This window comes from Thunnus maccoyii, chromosome 8 (assembly GCF_910596095.1).
Source record: "Thunnus maccoyii chromosome 8, fThuMac1.1, whole genome shotgun sequence".
NCBI classification, from domain to species: domain Eukaryota; kingdom Metazoa; phylum Chordata; class Actinopteri; order Scombriformes; family Scombridae; genus Thunnus; species Thunnus maccoyii.
Window position 1 is genome coordinate 13,794,496 of NC_056540.1, and position 18,999 is coordinate 13,813,494.

The 18,999-nt window shown below is 39.7% G+C and overlaps 1 protein-coding gene across 5 annotated transcripts; it reads right to left on the minus strand.

Annotated features, from left to right (window-relative positions):
- Positions 1-273: 273 nt before the first annotated feature.
- Positions 274-18,274, minus strand: sh3rf2 (SH3 domain containing ring finger 2). 5 transcript variants are annotated; one of them, XM_042418224.1, is made up of 13 exons: positions 18,257-18,274; positions 17,601-17,873; positions 16,929-17,355; positions 11,047-11,334; positions 9,538-9,633; positions 8,567-8,689; positions 7,971-8,372; positions 2,688-2,809; positions 2,363-2,533; positions 1,871-2,145; positions 1,473-1,768; positions 1,019-1,326; positions 274-876 (listed from the first exon to the last, which is right to left on the minus strand). In XM_042418224.1, the coding sequence occupies exons 3-13, from the start codon at positions 17,352-17,354 to the stop codon at positions 696-698; spliced, it is 2,688 nt and encodes an 895-aa protein (XP_042274158.1). In that variant the 5' UTR covers position 17,355; positions 17,601-17,873; positions 18,257-18,274; the 3' UTR covers positions 274-695. The 5 variants fall into 5 exon arrangements, with proteins under 5 accessions (XP_042274158.1, XP_042274159.1, XP_042274160.1 ...); XM_042418225.1 differs by lacking the exon at positions 18,257-18,274 and having other exon boundaries at positions 17,694-17,998; XM_042418226.1 differs by lacking the exon at positions 18,257-18,274 and having other exon boundaries at positions 8,567-8,653; positions 17,601-17,998.
- Positions 18,275-18,999: the final 725 nt, after the last annotated feature.

The window sequence follows — 18,999 nt, forward strand, 5'->3', positions numbered from 1 at the left end:
CTGACTGCTGCAGCTACAGGTTGCAGAATAAGGACATGCAGAACATTTAGTAACTCCAAAACATTATATAGAATAGTTAGCTCAGCTGCAACATTAAAATAGTTGTTGCATGAGTGTTAACTTTTTAGAAGAAAGATAAGGCCTAATTTCATATTGTGATACTTATACATATTTGTCTGCTTTCTGTTGCTTATTTTACACACATTTTTGAATGCAATACTTTTGCATTTGACCAAGACTCTGTGCAAATACTGGAAATAAGACACCACCTACTAATGTTCTGGAAGTATAGTTTATTACCACATAAGCAGTACAGATATTTTACCTTATAATTTCTCTAAATATAGTTAAATATAGTTTGTTTTCTTTGTGGGTTTTGACAAAGGCACTCACCAATGCGTGTAACATGGGTTTGAACAGGGAACAGCCATTAGGTGGATTTTTGTGCAAAATCTTATATTCGTACATGTGTAACATACATGCACATACATTGAAGGACTCAATCTCTGGAGATTTAATCACACTCTCACATGCACTCAGGACAAAAATAAACACTTTCTTCATAGGATTGTCATTTGGCAGTATTAACCTTTGGACCTTAACACACATCCTGTTGTTCAGCAGGTCAGTCAAGTCATTTGGCAGTTTTGAACACAGGGAAAATAGAAATATACTACTACAGTAACACTACACAGTCAGCTGAGCCTCTCCAGGGCTTGAAGAACACTACTGTGAAATAAGCCTGTGTGGCCGCTGCTCTCCTGAGTAACCAGAACTCGTCTGTCGGGTCGAGGTCTGTGGACAAGGACGAACTCTCCTTGAAGCAGACTGAGTTCAGAGTCTGTCTGGGCTAAATGCGTTGTGGTCACTCTGTGTCTGAGAAGGAAAACAAGCAAAAGATAGTAAAGATCTCTGTGCAGTGAGTCACATCAATAGCAATTTTTCAAGCCTGCCGCTTCTGTCTGATAATTAATCACCACTCTCTGTTTTCAAGGGCAAATGCACAAATACAACACACCTGCTGGGGCTGAACTGAGCTGACACGGCTGAGAGCGACGGCTGGGATGATGATATTGGTTTTTGGGGGTTAGAATTCAGGTCCGTGATGGCTGTTTCAAGGCCTTTCCTGAGAATAGGAGCTTTTCCTTCTTTAAGAATGATTCCTGGTCCGTCTCTTCCCAGGGTGAGTGATGGAGCCCACACTTCTAGCGGAGGGGGGCCAGGCCGGCTGTTAGAGGGAACCTGACTTCCCGAGGACCAGGAGGAGGTCCGAAGTCTTGGAGGAGGGGAGTCTTCATCTGTTAGGAACCGCACTGACTTTGCAGGCTTGGGAAGTAAAATGTTTACAGTAAGGCACATGCAGAACTTTGAGTTTAATAGTGCAAACTAAAACAAATTAGTGCATAAATAGTGAATAACTTATGACAAATACAAGCTCAAAGCTCTTGCATGATACAAAAGTATTACTTTACCTTATCTGTATTGTTCTTGTGTGAGTCAGGTCTAACCAGAATTGAGTGAGGGCCATTAGAGGGCTGTCTAACATGGTGAAATGCTGCCTCATGAGAAGTGATGAAGTCCTTGTCCTTCAGGACTGAAGCAGCAGAGGGCGCTGCTGACTCAGTCATCCAGCGCAGTGGTCTGCCAGAGTTGGGAAGGATGCCACTGTTTTTCTTCCTCTGCAGGGCAGGTGAGTAGCCGGACGCCTGAACTTGTGCAAAGTTGGACGGGACATTCAAATTGGACGAGTGAGAGAACGTGTTTGAGCCTGAAAAAAATACATTTAGAAAGTTAAAAGATGATCTTTGAAAACCTTCTGAAATCTCTAATTCAATCAAGATGTTAGATGATGAGCTGGTTGCTCACTCACTTCTATGTGGGTTAAAGATGCGCCTCACGGTGTCCCAACCTTGTGAACCCCCACAGAAGGACGATTTTCCAGCGCCAGTGGATGTCATTGCGTGCTGTGCTCCATTTGGCACAGATGGGACCTGTCCTGTTGAGTATATCGCTCCATCAGCGTTTACCCGATCAAGAGCAAGGACCACAGCAGGATTCTTGGAAGCTGTGGGTTTCTTTCCAGAGACTGTGTTATACTGTACGGACGCATTAGCTGCTTTGGTCTCCAGAAGTCTGGCCGATGTTCTGCAGTGAGGCAATGAGACACATTAATATAAAAAACTGAAGTACCTACATCACGTTATACTGTAGTTTAAGTTTATTTGCAGCTCGTTATATAGCTCATGAATCATATAAATGTGTACATGATGACATGTCCTCCTGCCCACACTAAACTACTGAATCCTGAATCTAAACGTCATTTAGCCCCCACATTCTGCAGTCAGGGATCATAGCCTTTCACCTGAGCACAGGAGTGACGTAGTTGCTGGGCAGAATGCCTACTTTGCCCGTTCTAAGAGATAACCCACGCAGCCAGCCTTCTTTGAACTTTCCGTAGACTCCCACCATCTCTCCTTTCCTCAGCTCCAGCTCCTCTGGGCGTCGTGGTTTATAGGAGTACAGGACAGCACACCTGAGGAGTCACACAGAGGGTCACTACCACGCTTTCTACAACATATATCCAGATTAAGCTCAATTTTATGGATATTCGAGTGGTTGGTGTTTCTTTGTATATGGTTATGTTGCACCTTCATTTAATTAATATAAGGTTTAAAACAGTAACTCACACACTGATTGACAGCTGCTGCGTGGAGGAATTTTTGCTGTCTGCAGGGGCAGAGGACATCTGGGGGTTCACGAGAGCCATAGAGATGTTGGGTGGAGTCTCACTGGTCATCTTCTTCTCACTCTGTAATGAGTTGGATCCAAAATTATCATTATATTGAATTCAAAAAGAGGGATGAACATTATTCTTCCAGAAGATATTAGGGGAAAACACTAAAAGACAAACCACTGATCTCTTAGAACAAGTGTGTTGGGTACATTTTGGCAAACATCAGTTCCCAAAAGCTCGGATGGTTACACTTGAAGAATAGAGGCATACAAACACAACTCAGAGCAGTACACAATATATATAATAATAGAGCCCGTAAGTATCTCAAAGACCATCTTATGGGTACTTGTTCCTTTAGGTTCTGTGGTGCCAGGAATCAGAAAAATGACTTTTGCATAACTTTAAAAAGGGAGTCAAATTAAAGCTTAACTCAGACGTTTAAGCTCAAACTGCCAAATATGGTAAGCTAAACTAAATATTCCCTCACTAAGTATTTTAACGATGATGGTGGGGAGCCCTGTCTAAACACATCAGTCCAAATTCAATTAGGTTGAGATATGTTGACTGCGAAGGACATAGCATATGATTCACATAATTTCATATTCATCAGATCATTCAGTGACATCTCTGTCCTCTTGCATCCGCATCTGCAGAGTTTCTCCACTCATTTATTCAGATTCTTCCTTCAATTTGTCACCCGTCTGACATGATTATTTCAAATGCTCAGCTCAATCTTTATCAATATAGACTGTTTATATTTTAAGCTATGCAACATACAGTAACAGTAAAATGTATATGTAATGGCATGACAGACGTCTTTTGCATTTTATTCAAGCTTCTCTTCAAAGCTGAGCGCTAAGAAACTCTGACAGGCCTCAAGTCATCAAGCAGTGAGTCAGGCCTGACGCAGCCAGCGTCTAGCAGGGAGTGACACTGAGGTGTGTCTCCAACTGTTAACAACACAGTATGAAGCTTAATACCTAATTATTTAATTACCAAGATGAAAAAGCCTTTTAGCAAGAGGTTTTTTATATACTTTTAATTTTCTCCTCTGACCAAACAAATCCCACACATGTGAGGTTTTCTTTTTGTTATCATTAGAGAGGGATGAAAATAACTTTCCCAGTGCCTATTATCTCCTCAGTGACGTCCGCAGATGCTTGCTGCTATTTACAGCACTACCACCCATCTACTGCTTAAAGCATTAATACTGGCCTGTAGGCAAAGGTTCTCTGTATATAGCATGTGCCTGGATCCTGATGTGCTGCAATGTATTCACACTGTACCTCACAGAAACACAAAGCAAGTCTTAATTAAGATGCAGCTATTGCTACAACCACATTCTCACTTGTCAAAAGCAGTGCTGTGAGGCAGAAGTAAAAAGAGATAAAGTTAGGATAGTATATCCTGAAGCCTTCCATCTTATATGAGCAGATGGATGTTCATCACTGTCATCTATAATGTCTTTGTCCATGTGTACGCTGAGCATAGAGCAAGGCTTTTATGACACAGCCTTGACCACTAAATAGTGAGAACTTCCTGTTGTAGCTTTCTCTACATCACTTCTACTGTAGAGAAAATAAAGGCAGCAAGAGGGAAATTTAATTTTCATCTTGTAACATCTTGAAAATGTTGTTTAATGCAACAAGAAAGAAGCCAAACGCCACTTTTTTCATGTATTAAATTATTTAGTTCTTTTTATTATTCTGTGTCCTTTTTCTATTCTTGGTTTGTGTTTTATCAGATACAAAGAGCCTGTCTGAGTTATGCTGCAGTCACGCTATGGCCAGGTGCAGTGACCCAGCAACGGCAGTGGCTATATTTACATGGAGAGTATACCTCTACTGGCCGAACAGCAAATAAAGTCTTATTCTGTTCAAACAGGGGACATCCTCTAGAATCCCTGCTGCCATAAATAAACCAATTAACAGAATATATACATGTATGTATGGAAATCAGAAGTGTTCAAAGTCAAAGACACAAATAAAATCTTATAGAATAAATAATTGTATGAATAGATATAGTTTAAATATATAATATAACTATGGGATTTGTAAAATATCTTGATACAGCTCATTATTATGCAATGGTATTTCAGCCTGTGTCTTTTCTCAATAACAAAAGAGTTAACTGCAGGTCATTTGTCATTTGTATGTAATTTATTCTCTGTAATTTAAAATATTTCTTTTCCCAAAGCCAATTTCAATGCCACACCAGAATTTTTTCCCTGTTACTGTTTTGTTTTATGATGGCACTTAATCACAAAGTCTTTGTCTGACAATTGAAAAAACAAGGCAGAGGCCAGTTGTGATGAGATTGGCTGTTCAGTCTGAATGAGCAAAAATGACCTACAATACACTACTGTGTACTGTGTCCTTTCTAATCATATTAAATACAAATTTATCTGTGCATAGAAACATGTATCCAAAGTGTTTTAACTGTATACAGAACTCAGAAAGATCAGCAAAAAACAAAAACATCTCCGATTATCAGAATGCCATGTGATATTTTAAGTAATTTTATCAGAAAGAATAAGCCTGCAAAATGTCTTGCTGTAAAATGAAGGAAAAATCTCCAAATTCCAGCAAAAAAGATTATGTAAAAATCTATTTGTGAAGCTCAACACTTACGTATGTGTATGTAAAAATGTGATACACATATACATGTAAGTAACTAAACAAAGTGGGTTTTCGGACACACAGGATGACCAATACTTTTAGCTGTGAGATGAACACAAAGTGAAAATGTGTCAGAATCAATTACTGATTAAAAGGTCCTGCACAAGCACTTTCAATTACTCTGACTAATTAGGGCTTTAGTCAGGCTGAAGTTGGATGAAGCTATGCAGGAAATTATGTCACCAAACTCTGTGAACTAATAACATGAGCTTGAATTATATTAATCACATTTTGTACTATGAAAGTTTATTCTATTAATAGAAATGTCGTGTGGTTGAAGGCAACTTTTATGAGCCCAGAGAGGCTCAATACATTCAATCAGTTCAGTCAATATGATTTTGATGCACAAAAACCTTTGGTAACAAGAAAGATGTGACGGATATTTTGACTATTAAATGGTGTTTTGGATTTCTTTATTTCAAGATGTGAGTTTGAGGCAGACAGGGTTCCTCACAAAGAATCTTTTTGTAACAATGATAGCTGGTATCTTGATTCAGCAGAGATGTATGATTCGGTATTTAACTTTTTGTCTCTTTTCCATCCTGATTTATGTTCTTACATAATCATGCCAATATTCACACTAATTGTTTCATCCACAGTTGGTGGGAAGCTGCATCTCCTTGTGAAACAGCGGAGCCAGAGGTGAGAGGTGATGGGGCGCAACACTAAGAATAGCACACATGCTGGGTTGGTCAGTAGGGAGCTCAGCTTCAGCTTTAGGGACGGAGCCCTCCTCTCCTTTAAAAAGGGAAGTGCATGACTTGTCTGCTATTACTGGTCCACTGATGTGAGAGTGAGTGTTACCTGCTTAGTGAAGAGGAAGGAGTGAAGGCAGGGGAGAGAGAGAGGGGTCTGTTATGTAACAAACCACCAGTGACTCATCATCATCAGCATGAGAGAGATAAGCAGACACACTGAGGGACTCTCCAAGCCTCCCACACTCTTATTTTTCCTCCTCTTCCTACTTCTTGTGTTTTGCCTTTTTGCAGCTTGGGAAATTTTGTTTTCTGTTTCTTTTGCCAGCTCTACACCATTCTTTCTTTTCCTTCAGTATTTCCTCCTTCTTTTCTATCTCTCCAATTTCCTCATTTTTTATTTCAAGTTTCAAGTCTCTTCCACCTCCCTTCCTCTACTGGTTTTTCTCCAACCTGCATGAGGTCTTGCATTTTATGCTCTGACATGTATAATTGCAGGGCAGAGCCGAGAAATTTCAACTGACTCAAAGGAAATCATTATCTCAGGGGGCAAGGCACTTGGCAGCAGGTTATATTCTTAAACCTTGCAGAGACTTTTATGTCGGCACTTCACTCAAGCACTAGCTGGCACTACAGTATCCTCATTATTTTGCCATTATTTCTAATGTACATGAATGGACTTACATAATATTGTTGACATGACATGTATACATTAAAAGCTTTAAGGTGAGGTAATCAGACTAAATAAGTACATATTTTATTATTCTTTGGGTTTTTCACAGCATGGTTTGTTATTGTGTTTCTGTTATGCTGCACGGTCATCTAAACATATTTTGAAAAATGAAATGCAGTGTATATGTGAACCCTCAGCCACATCACTACTCTGTCTACCACATGCAAACACTTGCCTGAAGAGTTTCACAATGTCTGATTTAGAAATTGTCTTATTGAGGTCTTAATCTTCCATCCATCATCCTGTCATGCGATACAGTCTGTATAAAATATGCAGGGCGTATCATGTTGGTCATATGAAAAGAGTCGGTGAGCAGACAGTCTTCATAGTTTGAGACCCAAACGTCACTAAATTATGAGTTTATTTAATTCATAGGCGCCAGAAACAGCTTCATGCAAGAATGAAAAACAGCCAAAATGGCAAAAGATACTTATATTTGTAGTCAGTTTTAAGAGTCTTTGAGACTTGAGTGTTCACCTAATAATTTAGTAATTTAGAAGACATTACCTGAAAGTTAACAGAAGTACTTTAATTGGGCCTCTAGTTCAAGTCAAAGGAGCATTTTTGTTTTTTCTAAAGCTCTACTGTTCTGCCAAACTTCTCTCAAGTTCTTTATTTTCTTTAGCTGGAGAAAGAAAAAGGACACAAACACTGTTAGACTGTTATTCACTTCTGACGAGAAACCCTGGCTTATGTCCCAGGACTGTTGATTAAAGACCTTTGAACGTTTCGGTCCACTCACCTCCAGTCCTTTCATTCCTTTAATCCTGCATATTTCATATCCAACCTTTTAACCACATCTGTGTTGTCTTAATGAGAGACACTTAATCATGTAGCAGCCAATACAAGGGCGATGCCTCTCTCACATTCATTCCTTAAGCTTTGTGTCATGGTTCCCTCCCTGTGCCTCTGAGGACAACTTGATCCCTCAAAAAAAACACCTATTATCTCACAGAAAAGTTTCATGCCTTTTTCCAACCACATGTTTACAGCAACTCACTGCAAACTACACAAAGTCAAACATAGTTTAGCTCACAAATTGTGAAAGAGGAAACTGAAAGAGATAAAAATATGAAACTATCACATCAAAGTGACATGCATAAAGGCAAATATTTTGGCACATGACTCACCTGTAACAGGTGTCTGTGTGTGTTGTCAGAGTGGCGTCTAATGCGCTGATAGTTCACTCTGGAGGGGTGAGCGTGTCCCCGGGCGGCAGAGGGCAAAGAGAGCCGGTGTGTGTGACCCTGACGGTTGGAGCTGTTGAAACTGCTGATTTTGGTCGACTCTCTTTTGACCGTCTGATGAAAGTTGATGCTGCTGGCTCCGGGCTGTTTCCTCTGGTTGGAGAGAGGCAAAGCATTGATGATGGGTGTCTTTGCTGGAACTTGAGGGACTCTGTAATGGGTGGTCCTGTTGGATGCGTCAGTGGCCTTGTCTTTGCCCCCGCTCCCGGTCCGATGGTGAAATTCTGCTGAGTCACCCCCCCTCCGACTCTTTCCCTCTAGCAGTTTGACAGTCACTGAGTTTGGCTGGAAGAGATGAATGCATGAAGAGAAACCACAGTGAAAACCAGGACAAATCCTTACAAAGAGAACAGTCAATCTTCAATCGAGAAAATCCTCTCCAACTCGCTCCTACCTGCTACTAGCGCCTGTCAACCTCTGCTCCTGCTGATCAGTGAAACGGCTGTCTAAATACATCCACTTATGACTACTCCACTCACCCCTACAACTTGTTGGACAGGCAGGTAGGCAGGCAGACAGACAGGAGGATAAGTACCAGCCAATAAGCCAGGAAGTGTTGACTGGCGCTGAGAGAGGAGCAGGAGGCAACATGAAATATAGAGCTGCACAGACAGGCAGGCAGGCACACAGACAGGAATGGCAGGGTTAATGCTTTCACTCCCCACAGTGATGTGCTGTTATGCCACCCAAGCAGAGAAAGCATTACTGTGTCTTCACGCCTGGCTGCACGACACTCGAGGAGAGGCAGGCTCAGGAAGGAGAGGGGAGAGGAGAAAAGAGGAGGATGAAAGAGTAAGAGCACAGAGGTAGAAAAGGGATGGAGAGCACTGCCGAGGCGGGGCTTTAGGAGAAGACATGGATGAGCAGTAGAGGAAAGGAGGAGTAAGAGGAAGAGAGAACTAATAAGGGGAGGGGAAGAGTTAGAGAAAATTAGGAAAACAGATGACAAGTGAGGAAAGTAAACAAGAGGAACTGAATGAGGCACTACGTTAACCCCAATGTATGAACGAATACAATTTTCCCTGGCATGCATGAAGTTAATTCCTGGAGGCAGAAAGTACAGAGGAAAACAAATGACAGTCAGCTAGCTAAGCAAGCTCTGCAAACCTGAGTAAGCCACATAGTCACACACTAATAAGAAGCTGCAGACACAGCAGGGCTTCAGAGATTAGCTCTCTGCCTCAGCACTTTGCGGCGCAGGAGTGACATTTACGGATGAATCAAAGATTTGAATGGAAATCAAGGTAGCACCCCGGCAGTGACCCAGAATTAATGACATCCAGCGACGACATCTATGGTTCAATTCATTACAAGAGCTAAACTATCAGAGCAAAGTGGCCAAACGGCAGGTGTCAACCCTCATCACACTGAAAAGGCCATAACCCACATTCAAATAAAGAAAGAAAGAAAGAAAGAAAGAAAGAAAGAAAGAAAGAAAGAAAGAACTAACCTCAGTAAACTGCAAAGGGCAAATTCCAACTTTGTCCCCTAGCTTGGCTTCAATCCAGTGTTCATCCACCCGTCTGATGACAGTAAGGATGTCTCCCTGTAGATAAAAATAAGTAACACACACAGAGAGAAGTGAACTTAAGAGTGGCAAAAGTGACAACAAGGTGAAAGGCAGAGAGACTGCTGTAAAGAAGAAAAAAAAAACAAGTTGCCAGGTGCTTATAACAGTGTGTGCTCGCCCTGGAGACTGAGCACTGAGCTCTGAAACTCTCCAAGCCCAGCGTTTCTCCCACAGCATGTGACATGAACGCCCTTTGTGTCTGCAGGCCCAGTCCTTTCTGCGGCCAGCCTCGCTCTAAAAACCATTTGACCATCTGCATTTGTATTTTCAAAAAAGGCAAGCTCAAGTGTGCATTAATGGAGAGCACACTACTAAGTAGGCCTACTGAGGCCCTTATATAACTCTCTCAGAAATCCTTCAGGGTAAGTAACAACCTCTGCAGCAGAGGTCTGTGCCTCCAGTTGTACAAGTCTCAATTTTTAGGCTTTCAAAACAGTGAAAAGAACAAAAAGCAATGACCACTGACCATTATGTATTAGTACAATTGGGGACTTCCTGTGCTATACATGATACATAGATGCACTACCAGCTCAAATAAACCACACCAGAGGATGCAGACAGTGAATCAGGGAGTCAATTAAGCTAAGCAACTGAACTGACAAGGACATTGTGATAGTTGTATCACCAAAGGCAGCAAACAAGTTTTTTTTTTTTCATAACTAATGGATCTATATTTTGTTTATTCCAATTGATAAATACATTGTTTGGTCCATAAAATGCAGATGCAGATAAACTGACAAATGAGTATTTAAAGTTAAAAAGTAATCATTTAGTGATATTAACCAGAGAAATCAAGCAAATTAAAAAACAGTTAAATGTTTGCAGTTTCTTCCCGATAAATGATCCTTAAGTGGGTTTCCCTGTGTGTGTTTTTATATTGACTTGTGTTTTTCTTATGTCTTGTCTTCATGCCTTTCTATGCCTTATGAGATGTTGGATTGCCTTGTCGTTGAAAAGTGCAATACAAATACACTTGCTATAACCTCTGCCAGGAAGTTGTTTAGCAGAGGTGCTAAGCACCCACATCCAGACACATCTTGTTTTCTGATCAGTTTGGTTAGTAGATGAGAGTCTAAGTCACACTCATTAAGTGCAATATAATAAAGGCGAAACAGCACAATTGTTCTTTTCCCTTTAAAAGTAATGTTTTAGTTCATAAAAGTGTGTTAATCTTCTGCATGTGTGCTTGTTATGTATTAATTACAGTGCAGATTTTGTGATGATGATGTTGGAGGAGGTTATATTCATTTCTATTTCCATCTCTGCTATTCAACACTGCAGGAAACCCTGCTAGTATTTTAAAAGATAAGATGTGCACATACAAGTGAGTGAACTCTATGCAAATGAGCATTATACTGCCATGTTAAGTAAGTAGTTTGAGAGTCAAACCTTCAGGAAGCTGAGACAATATTTACTGTCTTCTAGATTCATTTCTTCAGGATTAAAGTCGTACAGCGCTCTGCAGAGAGCCGGTGGTTGGGACTGCTGGAGGGGCTGCAGCTGAGGCATCTGGCTGACGGCCTGCGGCGTGCTAGCAGTGACAGACGCGCCGCTACTGTCACCGGCGTTTCCGTGATGCCAGCCTTCATCCACTTTGTATTTCAGCGTGATACTATTACAGGGCGTGAGCACCGGTGAATCTCCTTGTTGGTAACGTGTTGAAGCTCGGACAGCAACCTGAGGAACAGAAGAAAGTCAAATATGTAGAATGTGGAAATATGGTGGCCGTTGTTTAACATGATTCACTGCATTTCTCAAGATTGTGAAATCAAACTCTTTTATAGGTTTTGGGTTGCAAAAGCTCTTGAGGCTGAGCTCTCTTTTAAAGGTGATAAATTGCCAACATAACGGCAATTTCAGACGGTGAACGCCCAACATGAAGCTATTTATTTTGTCCTAATCTTTAACTGTGACAAGTCGTGACCAGATAGATAGATAGTTGACTTAATTAATCCCTGGAGGGAAATTAAATTGTTGTAGCAGGCAGATACATTAAATTACAGATGACAACAAGTACATGAACACAGCAGCTATGATGAATAAGCAGAAAGACTAAAGAATGGATAAGTGGGGATAAAGACTGATAGTCTGGTTATAAATAAGATATGAGATGAGGGCATAAAGTGCTGCAGATTAATAACATCCAGATACAGTCAAATATTCCAGTGTGAAATGAGCAAAGTGATTAGAATAATAACAATAAATAAAAGGTAAGTCCCTGTCCAGATATATTCAAATGTTCTGGTAATCCTGATATGCAAAAAGCAGAGTGTTATAAGCAAACAATAAAGGTAAGTTTAGTCTACGAGCAGTTCAATGTCAGCAGGCCTGGCAAAGGCAGATGAAATGTTGAGTCTGAATGACCTCCTGTATCGCTCCTTTTACACACCAGGGACAAGCAATGTAGTACAAAATATTGTTAATGAAAAAGAGAGACAAGAAAGATAACACACAGACTAAAACATCTGTCTGGTCCAAACACACATTTCGGGCTTTCAATCAGGATGTATCACTCTCAGTGATTCTCCTTCGGTTCACCGCAACCTGGTTTTCAGTACAAGAGTGTAGGCAGACTGAGAAAAACTCTTATGTTTTTAACACATTTTGTATCCAAAAGACACAGATGTATAATATTCTTATCTAGATATGCAGATGTGTTTCATATGACACATTCTTTTTCCTTTTAAGGATGATGTTATCAAGTGTTTCACGGTTTTCAGTTACACTTTTTCAGTAAGGTTAAGAGACAGGAAACCGCCAAGAGACAAATGTGATAAGGAATATTTTATAACTTGTGTGAATCTTCACAAAACTAATGTCCTTCAAAAAAAGAGAAGAGCATTGCATTACTTTCTAGATTTCTACAAATATACAAGTTAAATGGAAATATCTTTCTTGAAGAATTATCTATAATACAGTGTTAATAACACAGTGTGAAATATCATCGAACTGTTTACAATCCATAAATGTGATTGATGTCATTGAAGATTGGGACGATCACAACTCTCAGGGAAAAAATAAAAAGTAAAATAAAAATAATACCTACTCCATCTCACACTCAGAAAAAAAAAAAAAAAAAAAAAAAGTCATTTCTGGGACAATTTTCTGAGCAGTAACTAAGTGATGTTGTCTTCCACAGAGTCAGTCAGGGGACCCAATTTGTGCTGTTTATTAAAGCTGAAGAAGAATAATACTGCTGAGAAATGATTCCTGAGAAGAGAAGTTGATGGATTTGAAGAAAACTTTTGAGGAACTCAAATCAACTGGCAAATAATTACAAAAAGCAAGAAACTGTCTACAGTTTTCCCTCATCAGGTCCAGCTTGCATTTAATCTCTACAGTATGTTGATGTTATTCTAAGATGAGCCCACTAAAATGGGACTTTTGTGATACGTGGAATGAGTGAAAGGATACTGCTGGAATAAGTTATCTAACACAGCTCTGAGCTGCAGGTTGTCTGAAGCGTCTAAAACGGTAGGATGATCACAAACTCTCCCTCATGAACTCAGCTGAGCTTTTCAAACTCTGGCTGAACTCAAGTGAAGGATTACAAGTAAACTCTTGAACGCCCTGAACAGTTTATACTGAACATAGTACTATTGAGAGGGAAGGTCTCTGTGTTTCTAATTGTTTCAGAGAATAAAACATCAGCATCTAATAAACACTGTGTAATGATTTACACACTGTGAAGTACATTTATGATCCGCAGATCTCTGCTGGGTTTAAATTAGGTGACAGCGTGAGGTGTGTTGTACAGACCTGCTCTATATAGATAAATTATTTTTAAACATTCATAGCTTTCTATTCTGTTATTTTCTTTTAAATTGAATTTTTTATTACATTTAACTAAAAATTCTGCAAATAAAATGAGAATAAATGACAATTTAAACCATTTTTTTCTCTTTTAACTATAAATTTAAAATAGAGTTTTCAGGGTTTAAATCAAATTCTCGTCTTATAACATTTTTGTTACATTTTTCTGGTGTTTTAAAGCCTTTATTACAGTGAAAAGATGACAGGAAATGAGGGAGAAGATATGCAGCAAAAGCCTTTGTCCAAGCTGCTTTGTCTTGGTCGTGTTTTGATCCTGTTCTTCATTAGATAACTTTTGGTCTTTAATCTTTCTCTGTTTTATGTAAGAAACTAATTTCTCCCAACCATTAACTTCTGTATCTGGAATACTACCATCAGATGTCAATTTATATGACCCAATCTTATTGATAAGTTCGAGATCTTTCTGCATTCTGCATCTTCTGCATTACTTTCAATGAATTCTTCTTAATCCTAAAGCTATTACTCAATACAGTAATTGTTTAAAGTTATAATAGACCTCTCCGCAGGACTCAGGAGGGTTGGGGTCTCCCATGTTCTCTGTGATACAAGAAGCAAATCATTGTCAGACTGAAATGCAGCTGTAAAATAACGAAACACAATTCGCACAGGTTTATGGAAATCTCATTGCAATAGAGACTTGGGAAAATACTGACTCATACTTTACCAGAAGAAACATTTTGATAGTTCAGATTACTTTCCAGCTCTTTATGTGTCATGTAATCTTATACAGCTGTTCATGGTTAAAAGGTGAAGAATCCCACTCAGCAATGAATAAGTAATTCATAGATCAGAAATGAGGCATACAGCCCGATTTCAGAGTGTGGAGGAATACATTAAAGAGACATCATAGTGGTGGGCAATATGACGATATATACTGTGAGGCAACATAAATTTGCCATACGGTTTATACAGAGTAGCTCTCCCTTTAACATGTGTGGGTGTATCAGGTCATTGTGAGCCATGTTACAAATCCATGAGCAGCACTGCTTTATGGAAATACTAGAATTTTATATAATTGTTTACACCAATGTGATGAAGTACTAGGATTTTTCAGTATTTATGATAGATTAGCCAAAATAGATGTTTATGTGTGGTTATTTAATACATAAACAGGTTTCCAGTTCATTTTCATAGAAAATTTACTTCATCATGATATATATCAATATTATGATATACACATGCATATGCTGTGACAGAGGATTTGATCCATATCATGCAGATCATGTTTAAAATCCAATAATGATGTTGATGTGAAAGAACGAATGTATTAAAAATGTTTTTTAAAAACTGTTAAGCTTTAGAAAATGGTCAGCATTGATGTAAAGTGTTTGTAGGAGATGGGCTAACCTAAGCTAACCCAACACTGTGACCACACTTTGGGTTGCATGCACATCCTGATTTTGCCAAGTGGTTGTTGTCCTGAGACCAACATTTTGTATGATAGCCCTGGGACAACATCTGCCTCAGCCAGTCAACGTCAGAGAGCCCTGCTGCTGATGCCTGCAAAACATTTTTTTTTTTAAAAAGGAGGTAAAAACAGCTGTGCAAAGATGTGCACATAACGAAGTGAGACTGACATGAAAGTTCTAAAATTTACTTGTTAGTTTATACTAGTCTGCTACTACAGTCTTATTATTAAGAGGATATTAAAATAATTTCTTTTTAGATTAGCATTTAGCCACCATGGAAGTAAGCTAACATTAGCTTACAAAGGTGAGCTAACACTTAGCCAAGTTGCCACCAGCCAAAACTAACAAACATTGCTGTCTTTCTGGTTCAAACTGAAACAATATGAAAGTAATATTTAGATGTTGATATTTTTATTGTGTGCACAGCTAAAAAAAAAAGCTAGCTAGCTTGCTCATGTTTGCTAGACAGCTAAGTTTTACCTTTTTTTTAACTAGGCACACTAAATATTACTGTACTTTCAGATTGTTTCATTATGAGCCAGAAAGACAGTAATGCTCATCAGTTTTAGCTAGTAGCAACCTGGCTAACTGTTAGCTCACCTATGCAAGCTAATGTTACCTTACAGCCATGGTGAAAAAATGCGAATGTAAAAAGCAAATATGTATTTAAATATCATCATAATAATAATAATAAACTAACTAAATAAAATTTAGTTTTAAATAAAATTTTAGAACTTTCATGTTACACATAGCACTGTTTTTAAAATTTGCAGGCATTGGCAGCAGGGCTCTCTGTGATGACATCACAAATGTTGATTGGCTGAGGCAGTTGTTGTCTCAGGGCTATCATACAAAATGTTGGTCTAAGGACCAAAGTACATCCAGCTGCAGCCACAGCTTGAACATGAAGGAAGGTGAACTTCCAAATATGGTTCATGGGCTGGAAGGATCACAGTAGAGCCATCTATGTGGCTCTGGGTCACAGAAGAGAGCGCGCCAAAAACATGATGTTGTTTATCTCAGCTGCTTGGCCGGTGTTGACACAGGAAGAGAAAAGATGGCACACAGAGCTCAGAAGAGAATGACAAACTTCAACAAAATATGGTTAATGAACCTCTTATAGTTTACATTCACGGAGTGCATGAAGATTCCAGTAAAGGTTTTGTAATGGACCCCTAGTGGTGCTGACTCACCAAAAATAACATTAATGTGAATGATTTAGTGCATTAGTGAGCCCCCCTTATGTGGTGTTAAAAAGTAGACAGTTATTAATTATAATGATTGTGAAGGGTTGTTCAGTTCATACCAATAACATATCAAACTACAAAGGCTAATGTAAGATTCTGAAATCAGACTAAAAATCATGTTGTCAAGTTATAGTAAATGCACATGTTTGAAACTAATGATCCCATGATATGAATTTTGAAAAAGTTATTCAGTTATTCACATTGTAAAATGTATGAAAACTACATTTTGATGTTCATAAATATCAACATGTATAATATGTTTTTAGCAGTTAAACTAACACAATTCATAGATTCTCCTCATTATTTCTGCTTAATAGTTGCAAAAATACCTATATTGATACTTATTTTTTCAAATCATTTCATTTTCCTAAGCCACCTTTTGTTTGCATTCATTCATTGAGTAGACCACATTATTTGCGTTGAAAGTCATATATTGCTGTGGCTCAAACACCTAGACTAGGTTATCCTCATTTCTTTGCTTAATAGTTGTTAAGATTGCTACTTTTAATTATTTATTTTTGATCTGCTTTGGTCTATTGTCTTCCTCAGCCACTGACGCGTTGTGTATAAGTGGGCATGTTTTGGAGGAGGCATGGTTTGTAGGGTCTGCAAGGCCCTTCTCCTCCTCCACTTGGCAAAATCAGGGCATGCAAGTTGCAATATAGTGTTCAATCTTGTTGCAGTGTGACAGTTACAGTAATACAATTACGACCATCAAAAGGCGGTGCATGTGTTGTAGTGTATAGATATGCACAGAATAAGGCCGGGGTCGAGCACTGACCTCATTGTGCCCTTGCTGCCCTCTCTGTTGGCTCTCCTGCTGCTGCTGACCCTCCCTGACTGTCATGACGCCCCTGGCCAAGGCCACTGCGTCGTGGGCTGTCTGCCTGCCGGGCCCCTTGAACCCCTGGATCCCTTCCAGGAGCCGCACTAGCAGGATGTTTGCAGGGAGTTCCTCCACTGTCCTGGCTGGGACAGGGGCGAGACACTCTGGGCAGAGCAGCTGGGAGTTGGCTGCCTCCTGCTCCTGCAGACAGGACATACAGAAAGTGTGCTGGCAGGGCAGGACCTTGGCGGACACATCCAGCTGCTCCAAACACAGAGGACATTTCAGCAAGGCCAATAGAGCGAGCTCCTCCATTTTAAAACGGCCACCTCTCTTTGTGACTAGGGTTTCTGGTACATCAGGAACGCTGTAATCCACCATACTGGAAGAGAAACGAATGAAAAGCTAGTACAATGACAGGAACTTCACAATAACAGACCTACAGCATTACTGTCCAAAGTCCTCTACTGTATCTAAAGCAATAAGTTCACTAACAATATAACTTCAATCTCTGATTCAGACAGTCTGATAATGTGTAATTGTAAGATAAGGAAAAACTTTGGAGTAAACATTACACACTGCTTGCGTGGGTGTTGCTACGTGCTCACAGGTGTCGTGTCGGCTCACCTGGCTGCACAGGTAAGACCGCAACAGGAAAAATCCTCAGAAGACGAAATACTCCGACATCTGTTTGAACAACACGGACTAAAAACGACTTACACATGTGTCCGCTGACTGCCGGCGTAATATTCCCAAAAGTCCGATTAAGGAATGCGTAACTCCTTCTTCCCCGCTGTCGCCATGACGCAGTGCGTTGAGCACGGGACGGTGCAGCAGCGCATGAGCTTTCACTACCGCTGACAGGCTCGTGCCGAAATGTTATCAGGACAAGAAACCTACCTGTGGAAATGATAGTCATAAAACACAGTGGTAACAAGCTCTCTATTACAACAAGTCTAACTCATCAAGAACTGTATCGGATTTCAGTGTCGCGTCTGACTGAGTTTAACCCTTAATCAGCCCTTAATATGAATATATCATTTAATTTGACGACAGGAAAATGAAGCAATGAGATCGAAATAATACACGTATATAAAATAATTATGGAAATATCATATATTCAAATACAAAACTTTAAGTAATTCCTCAACTAGTTCTTAGTCATGAATTAATTCAAAAATAAGTTTTGGGTGACTATTTCAATTAAATAAAGATCTAAATGATTAAATTCTGCCTTCTGATTCAGCCTCATAATAGTTTAGACCATTTATCACTTTATTTACATGTTCACTTCTCTGAGTGGCCCCATTTCTATTCATTTAAAAAAAGGGGGGGGGGGGGGGGGGAATAAAGCAGAGCAGTGTTTACAGCACTGTCATGTGACATGGTCTCCCTCTGCTGGTGCATTCACTGACCCTGCAGCTCTGCAGCCTCTTTTCATCACCTGCAAGTGCCAGAACAGCCCACGTCAGTCCTGCTGGACACACCTGAGTAAAAGAAAATCAAATAATCCTAAACTCATCCTCCATATTTGTGAGAATATTAGCCTTTGCTGGACATTCAAAGCAGTAACAGCAGATGATCATGATGATCATAATCACTAGTGTCATCCATTTGTTTGTGATTATTTGGATTTAATTTGCAAAGTCCAAACCCCAAATTCCCTTTCTTGCATCTCAAGACTAAATAATTCATCCATATTGGCTATGTACCGAAAGTTCAGGACATACGTTTGAATTTTTTAAACAAATATGAATCTTTCATCTCTTTCTTCACGTCAGCAGAACTCAGGGAATTCTAAAAATGTACATATGGCTTTTACAGAGAGAGAGAGAGCAACAGAAAGAGAGAGGGGGAGAGAGAGAGAGAGAGAGAGAGAGAGAGAGAGAGAGAGAGAGAGAGAGAGAGAGATTAGCCATGACTTATTTACATGTTCATATCAATGTTGATACAGGTCCTTCCTCTCAAGCCTCTAAGAGTTTAATGGCTCCGGCAGAGGAAAGGGGGGCCTAAACAGGACTTGATT